We start from the raw sequence: 9,115 nt of genomic DNA, 5'->3' as shown, positions 1-9,115 counted from the left end.
TATTATATTATCTTTTAATAAATGTTAACAGTATTTATGCATTTTTTTAAAATCGGAAAGTGTAATAATTATATTATTAGCGATTTATAAAAAAAATGCTGTGTTGCTTACTGCCATTTTTTCTCCAAAACGTACTAGAATTGTAGTAGTTTACTCCTAAAAGGCGCAAATTTTGAAATTTATTACTAAACAACACTGTTTTGCCTTAGTGCCGGGGCACAAAAACGCCGGCTCTCATGCCGGAGTTTAAACGGCCATATTGTTTTTTCTCTCATTCTCTAATTTAAAATTTGCATTGAAAACAACAACAATTGTACTCATGCCGTGCCCGAGACACTCTGCATAACATGGCCCTTAATAATCTTATCAATATTCATACTAATTTATCCGCATAATTTCAATCTTTATATGTATATATCCACATCTATATATATAGCCCACATGATTTTTTTTTATAGGAATGCTCTTGCTCTGCTGGTAGTTTGAGATGATATAGATAAACTTGATATTTTTATATATACATTAATAAATAATTTCATTCTTTAAAACGGGTTGGGGATATGTCACCATGTCACTGCATCTTTTAAGGATTATTGTGACAAATCCACTTTAGTTTCATAGATGAGTAGCAGCTAAAAACGCCATTATGTCCTTTGGAGAGATGTTGCCTAATTCCGTTATTAGTGAATAGGCAGTTGTTAAGTACCAAAGTCTGAGTTTGGCGAAACTATCACAGTGACACAGAATGTGTTCTACTGTTTCCTCTTCTTCACAACAAAGTTTGCAGCTATCGTCTCATGTAATATTTAGATTCGATAGATGCTTTTTTACTCCACAATGTCCAGTGAGAAACTCTGTGACAAGTGGGATGCCACTACTATTCAGTATTAGAAGCTCCCTATATCTATATCTTTATATATAGCATACATGATTTTTTCTGGTAGCAGTAATTTTGGTCCGCTGGTAGTGTAAGTCCCTATTGCTAACCTAAAATATATACATCTATATATAAATGTATTTTTTTTTTGTTGGGGAGTCGGTGGAATGTTTTAAGCACCGTTAAATCCACCGTCGCTGGAATAGTATATCTGACTCCTACTGTGTAGTATATGAACTAAAACACCTCCTCTTCTTCTTCAGACTTTTTCATCTCGAAACCACTTTCGCATTACTTTAAGGAGTATTCCTTATAAGTTAGCTGTCCATGCCATATGCTTCTTGTAGAACCTGCGTCTAGGCACCCACTCCTGATCCGAATTGGAAAGTCTTTAGATTTAAATTATTTTAAATTCATTCGCGTTCAGGTCTTTCTTTTTTTCTCTTAGGACTTTTACGATATACACATATATAACACTTTCATATTGTTATAAGGATATAAAAATTATATAGCATAAGTCATGGCGCAACTTTGCCCCTTCTAATAATTTTACTATAATAAATACTACATTATTATATTGTCTAGTCATACCTACATATGTGTAATGCAGTTAATTTCAAACTTCATACGCACATATATATATATACAGATTACTTTCAATTCATTATTGTATTGCAATTTAAATAGAATCAAAATTTTTTTGAACTACAATCATTAATCAGTGGCTGTGTATAGATAGATATAAGCGATGCAAATGTTCCAATTTATATGTTCATTATTAGCATATAAAGAAGCATATTTAGAAAGTAGACAAACGGAATTAATTAAATGCTTCACACAACAGGTGTAGCTGGCACCGTCATAATCGGAGGCAACAGTTTTGTCTGTAACAAAAGAGAACTAACTTTAGTACATATAAACCCATACCCCGCACCAGCCGCTGCCATATGAACCAATTCACAGTTCTATTGTAGGCCAATGACCCAAAACAAATGCTGTTGTTGGTTGCTTCATTAAAGTGTCTTCATATGCACAGTTAGTATAGCGTATCCAAAGTGCCTCAGTTTAGCCTACAGCCATGAATGGCAGTTGGAGACAATCACCAACCAAGAACAGTTAATTGACTAACAAGAGAAGAATGAGAAATTTGGGTAAAGTGTCATAAATGTCACTACTCTCTACTATTGTATCTTAGCTACCATCGTAATATAATAGAAATGCAATTTATTTAATTGCTATTTCTTTTTTTTTATTTGTTAACTGCATTTTTCTTATAATTAATTTTTTTTTTTGGATTTGTGTGTAGACTGTTCTACTTAAAAATGTTGCAAGAGCAATAAAGATGTTTAACTGACTTTCACTTAAAATTCTTGATCTTCCTATTATGAGAACAGTTAATCTTTATTGACTTTCAAGTCTAACGGTTACTTGCATAGCGGTTAATTGTTATATATGCGCATCACTAGAAATGCAACAGGAATTTCTATTAAGTGAATGGAAATTGGTTTGCCGACTCGCTAATACAGATAGGTCACTTAAATCTAGAGATGGAGCTGTTTAATACTACAAAGCCAAAAGTGTTCTACAGTTTTTAACGGAATGAACTGCTCCCCCACCTTAATCACCACCTCGAAAGCAATTACTCTTTTTATAAATGGAAATTAATGAAGTTTTTGAATTGATGAAATGTGAAATTTTGTTTGATTTTGAAGAAAAAAGAAAGGAAAACTTCCGAGTTTTTGGTTTAATTTTCTCTTTTGCCTTTGTTTTCGAAAAGGACAAAATGTGTTTTCTTATTTTTCAGTTTTTCATCTTTTTTATATAATTATATAATAATAATAATTAAGAAATAATAATACATTTGCGAGTTATTAAAAAAAAAATTAAAAAATTAATAATAATTTGCAGTTTTGGGATGTCTTTTTGATGTTGTAAATTGTTCTTGTATGTGTAGGTGTATTTCATTGAATTATTTCAAACAACTTTAGATGTATTTTGTTGTTTTAATAGTTTTAATGACATTGTTTTTGTAATACAATCTTACGTGCTAGGTTTTTTTGCTTCTACTCAATTTTTAACATAGTCATTTCAATTAATTTTCTTCATTCTTTACGTTTCATTTTATACCACTAATACGGCTAATACGGCAGTCATCGTAAGCTTAAGCAGCTTAGAAGCATTTTCTGTGCACAATTGATGGGCCAGATTCATCATATTCCTGTTTGGAGATCCACATCTGTTGGAAGGTTGATAGTGATGCCAAAATTGAGCCACCGATCCAGACAGAGTATTTACGTTCTGGTGGGGCAATAATCTTAATCTTCATTGTGGATGGAGCCAAAGCAGTGATTTCCTTTTGCATTCGATCAGCAATGCCTGGGTACATGGTGGTACCACCAGACAATACAGTATTAGCATAAAGATCCTTACGGATGTCGACATCGCATTTCATGATGGAATTGTAAGTGGTTTCATGAATACCGCAAGCTTCCATACCCAAGAATGATGGTTGGAATAGGGCTTCTGGGCAACGGAAACGTTCATTACCAATGGTGATGACTTGTCCATCGGGTAATTCATAGGACTTCTCCAATGATGAGCTGGAGGCAGCTGTTGCCATTTCTTGTTCGAAATCGAGTGCAACATAGCACAATTTTTCTTTAATGTCACGTACAATTTCACGTTCGGCTGTGGTTGTGAATGAATAACCACGTTCAGTCAAGATTTTCATTAAGTAGTCAGTTAAATCGCGACCAGCCAAATCCAAACGCAAAATGGCATGTGGCAGGGCATAACCTTCATAGATTGGTACAGTGTGAGAGACACCATCACCAGAATCCAACACAATACCAGTTGTACGACCGGAAGCATACAATGAAAGCACAGCCTGAATAGCCACATACATGGCGGGTGTGTTGAAGGTTTCGAACATAATTTGTGTCATCTTCTCACGGTTAGCCTTTGGATTCAATGGAGCTTCTGTAAGTAGGACAGGGTGTTCTTCTGGTGCAACACGCAATTCATTGTAGAATGTATGATGCCAGATCTTTTCCATATCATCCCAGTTGGTTACAATACCGTGTTCAATTGGGTATTTCAAAGTCAAAATACCACGTTTGCTTTGTGCTTCATCACCAACATATGAATCTTTTTGACCCATACCAACCATCACACCCTGATGACGGGGACGACCAACAATTGATGGGAACACGGCACGTGGTGCATCATCACCTGCAAAACCAGCTTTGCACATACCGGAACCATTATCAACAACTAAGGCAGCAACTTCTTCGTCACACATTTTTGCTATAATACAAAAAAAAAAAAGAATAAAATTATTAATATTATGAAATATTAAAATTAAGGTAATTAATACAGATTATTGCTTTACAGACTGATGTGAAATTGCAAAAATATTTATGCTGCAAAAATAATAATTTTATTACTAATAAAACAACTTGAATAAAACTAAAACATAAATTTGGATAGAAAATTGTGGCAAAACAGTTTAAAAATTGTATAATATATAAATTAATTATATCGAAGAAAAATTAATTTTATTTTAATATTTACTAAGTTTGACGTTTGAAACAAATTTGTTGCATTCTAAATTCTTATTTTATTTTATACACTAATTTAAAAATTTTACGTTAGTAATAAATGAGGGCAACGCCCTTGACAATGGCAACCGGCTTATGTACCCCAAAAAATAAAAAAAAATAAAAAATGGCGTCTGCAAAGCCACATTTAAAACATTTTCTTAAAAACTTCACTTAGTACAAAATCCAAAAGTATTTAAACTACACAAATTTATTTAAATTGATTAACTTTTATATAAATAACACAATTCTAACCTTTTATTAAATTTTTTTATTTAAACAAGTATATTAAACCGCTGACTTGGCACAAGCACAAAACTGTTTTTACTAACAAGTACACAACCAACCGATTCTACAGTTCGAAATCGAATGAACGTTTCCTATAAGCGCTACGCTAGTTGCTATTCCAACGAAATTAACTGCTATACAATCTGCTCTCACTCACATAAGTAAGACACAAGATAACTATAAGTTTCTGTTATCGTAAATATGCCATGCGCAAGAGTGAGATACGTATATATATTGTGAAAACGAGTTTTTAAGGTTTGCTCTCAAACTTGTGTTTTTTTGCACAGTACAATTTTCGTGACCATATATGGTCATGTTTTCTGTTCGCGACATTCCCCTTCAGTGGAAATATTTATATGGCTATATATATATATACACACAATTGGTATAAATGTGTTCGAAACCGGCATTTTTTTTGATACCTAAACTGGCATTTTTCGTTTAAAAAGTAGCGGGCGGTATTAACAAAAAAAAAAAAATTAAATTAAAAAATGTATTACTAATAAATTTTGCTTGTAAACTAATGAAGAATTAAATAACTATTTTTAAATAAAAAAAATATTACTAATAAGTTGTCTTTTGAAGAATGAAGTGTTTATTTGTTATCTATATATAGCTTACAATTCTTACTAAAAAAAAGAATATATTAATAATAAATTTTGTTTGTAAGCTGCTTAAGAATTTATTAAGTAATACTTTTTTCAATAAAAAAGAAAATTATTACTAATAAATTTTGCTTAGTAACTAACTAAAAATTTTGCTAACTAAGAATATAGTACCTATTAACCATTTATTTATATTTATTTAAAAAATAAAAAAACAAATATTACTAATAAATTTCACTAGCAAACTTATTTTCCATTTATCTATTACTATTTTTAAATAAAAATTATATTATAATTATATAATTTTGTTTGCAACTCCTAAAGAGTTTAGTACCTATTTGCTATCGTTATCTATCTTATAATTTTTAAATAAATATCTGTTTCTAACCGATTTTGCTTGCAAACTACTAAAGAACTTACTATTCTTTATGTAAATTCCTATATCTATTTTACAAAATTTTCGATTTTATACTAGACGTGGGTGCGGCGCCCATATACTTCAAACGGAAATTATCATATCAGTCCGTAACTGGTCTTATTTTTAGGTAAGAAATTCTTTTTGTAGTAGACTTTTAAAAAAGGTACAACAACTGCATTAAGTCCCCTATCAACAATGATATTTTTTTTTCAAATATATGTCTAAAATTTATACTCTTTCCGAGAATGTTATGTTTATATACATAAGTCATTTATGCAACAATAAAATTTTTTAACTTTCTTTAAAGCATTTACTATTTCACATTAGTTACAGTTTGGAATACAATAGGCGTCGTGCTTGTGTGAAAGTCTGCTTATTGTAAAAGATCTGAGTCTATTGTATGCAACCGCATCAGACAAATACGTTTCCAAATGAATGGGTGAAACTATGATTGTATTATCCGAAAAATTTATGAAAATAAATGAAAGTGAATCCATTATTATGTGGGAATTTTATATTATAATTCAACATTAAACTTTCATTTAAACGTATTGTTCACCCAACATCTTTAGAGTGCAGCCAGCATATACATATTATACCATTAGTTCCAATGTTAATATGCTAGAATTGGAATTAGTGCATAAAGGGCACACCCTATACACTGCAAAAATTCAAGTTAAGTTGCACGTGATGAAAGAGGGTTGGAACTAACAATAATTTATTTATATATTTAGAAACTTTTGTATGCATATATTAGATATGCAAAACTGTTATAATTACACTTCTTAACTCTTTAATCCATTTAATATATAACTATTATAACAGAAATTGCTATTAATTATTCTATAACATTTTTGACTTCAAAGGTTTCCAAAACACTTTCAATATATAAATTTTTATTTTCAGTCTATTAAGACAAAATTCTCCAGCTTTATTAATTTCTTCAAAATTGTATATTTATTTTATTACACATTTAAAATTATTTTCCACTATTCTTTTAATTAATAAATAATTTTTTAATTTTCACAATTCCACTTTTCAGTCTTTTATAAATTTTCACATGATTTTCTTTATTTTTATATTTTTTTATTTATATTCCATTGAAAATCGTTGTTACTTACTTTTGGTAAATTTGTATTTTTTACTAAAATTAAATTAATAAATAAATTAAGTCTTTGACTGTAGTCGTTCGTGTTGGTAATACCACACAGCACAAGAACGCAAACTGTAATATTGGTAAAACTGGTCGTTACAGGCGCTTATAAAGGCAACGCTCTTATCAAAGCCATTCTCCAACGATTTTCGACTTTTTACCATATATGGATATGGATGCATTATCAAAATATTTTATTCAAGTTTCAGAGAATTTGCCTGAGTAAATTTCTTTCAAATGCATATAAAATATATACAAACAATATTACATCAATGGCTTGGGGAGCGTTTTAAAAATATAGTTTTACTTTTCACACATAACTCTAAGTGCGTTGCTGTACGGTTGTTAGAAAAAGAAATTCGATTTTCATACTCTCATTTAATTTAACACTGAGTCAGTGTTGCCTTTTATGAAATAACAGATAAGCAGTAGTATTTCTAATGTAACTGATATTGAAATTAACTGCTAATCAAATTTTATTTTCTTATCAATTGTACAATAAAAAAACTTATGCATTATTATACAAGCAAAAAAGTCCATAAAAGTCGATTAGTAGCATAGAATTAATATTAATCATATTAAAATAAAAAATATTTTTCATAAAGAATTTTAAAATAATTTCTATTAATGTGAAAAGGGATTTTTTTTTTTTGGAAAATTATTTAATGTAATTTCTTATATTATGTATGAATATTTTTATTGTTTATGTATATATAAGAAGGATATTATGATAAAAATTATATTAATTATCTGTCTATTGTCATCGCATCTAACAAATCTGACTAAAATGATTGCACATGTTTGGAAATAGTAAGCAAATGTATTATTTTAATAAAAGTCTACTAATTGCATTGTTTATTAATACTTTTATCTTAGTATAATAATAAAAGTTCACTCTTTGAATACTTTATTAATAGAATTAGCTAAGCAAGGTCCCATTGTTTAGAATCTATACTTTTATATAAGAAAATTATATATAATTTCATAATTTGAATTCTTTACTAATACCATAAGCTAAGCAGGCTATGGATATAACTGCATATTTCTAAAAATAGGATTAGAGCACTATTTAATTTAATTTAATTTAATAGAATATTTAGTAAATAAAAATTTGTTCTAATTTATATATTTATACTTTTATATAAGCAAATTATACATAATAAGATGTTCTTAGATATAAGAATCTAAATTTAAGAAGAAATACTGGTTAAGTTGGATATGAATTAAACAAATATTGATATTAAATGTTGTGATCTCTTTTATAATAAGATGTGTTTTTAATAGCAAGCCTTCCTAGATTTGAATAGTGAAAGCAAGAAAACTATCATGCATTAAAACGAGGCATGTACATAAATATTTGTTAATAAAGACACAGTATAAATATTAGAAAATCAAACTAGTATCAGTTATATATATCTTTTGTTGATAATGGTATAAGTATCAACACATTTTAATATAGTTTTCTTTTCCTGTCATTCTTTTTTTAAGTGTTGTACAGGATCTTGTGCGACGATTTTACAGTCGTACCTTAAAACTCAGTACTAACTACTATTGTTTCTGCTTAAGACATTAAGTTTGCTGACTAAATGCATACTTAAGCTACTCCGAAATCAACTCTAAGTTAGTTATATGACCCACACGAATCTTTGTGCACTATCTTATAGTTATTATGCTATTAGGTTTGTATAAGATTCCAATTTATATCCAATTTCCTAATTTGTAATCCAATATAATCAAAAAAATAATAAAAAAAATTAATAAAAATATAAAGATAGAGGAACTTCAAATAGTACAAATATTCTTTTAGTTGACCAAAACCAATTAATTTTTTTGAGAATTGATATATAAATATTCTTAAGATAAAAGTAGCTTTAAATTGTACTAAAGAATGCTCAAATAAATATTCTTTTAGTAGAACAAAAACAATCTATTATCAATTTAACAGACATAGATTTACACTACAGTTTGAATATTTCTTTGCATATTTTTTAACATTATAAGGTACTAAAGGTATGAACATTTATATAGTAATACATCTAATAATTTTTTTTCATAGCTAATGATTTGATTCCTTGAACAAAGTTTTATTTTATTGCCATGCAATGAAGGAAACAACATATCATTTGCTCTACAATATCCTACGTGTTGCTTAAAATCCCTCTGCTATAAAACGCA

The 9,115-nt window shown here is 29.1% G+C and overlaps 1 protein-coding gene across 2 annotated transcripts; it reads right to left on the bottom strand.

The window, feature by feature from the left end:
* Positions 1-2,866: 2,866 nt before the first annotated feature.
* Positions 2,867-7,033, bottom strand: LOC119670796 (actin-5C). 2 transcript variants are annotated; one of them, XM_038081204.1, is made up of 2 exons: positions 6,909-7,033; positions 2,867-4,183 (listed from the first exon to the last, which is right to left on the bottom strand). In XM_038081204.1, exon 2 carries the CDS (start codon positions 4,176-4,178, stop codon positions 3,048-3,050), a length of 1,131 nt encoding a protein of 376 aa, XP_037937132.1. In that variant the 5' UTR covers positions 4,179-4,183; positions 6,909-7,033; the 3' UTR covers positions 2,867-3,047. The 2 variants fall into 2 exon arrangements, with proteins under 2 accessions (XP_037937132.1, XP_037937133.1); XM_038081205.1 differs by lacking the exon at positions 6,909-7,033 and adding an exon at positions 4,732-4,845.
* Positions 7,034-9,115: the final 2,082 nt, after the last annotated feature.

This window comes from Teleopsis dalmanni, chromosome 1, assembly GCF_002237135.1.
Source record: "Teleopsis dalmanni isolate 2A chromosome 1, ASM223713v2, whole genome shotgun sequence".
Lineage (NCBI taxonomy): Eukaryota > Metazoa > Arthropoda > Insecta > Diptera > Diopsidae > Teleopsis > Teleopsis dalmanni.
Note: the sequence above shows the minus strand (reverse complement) of the source record. Positions and strands in the feature narration are given on the sequence as shown.

Coding starts and splice junctions, on each gene's coding strand:
- LOC119670796 (XM_038081204.1), bottom strand. CDS start 4,178: ATGTGTGACGAAGAAGTTGCTGCCTTAGTTGTTGATAATGGTTCCGGT.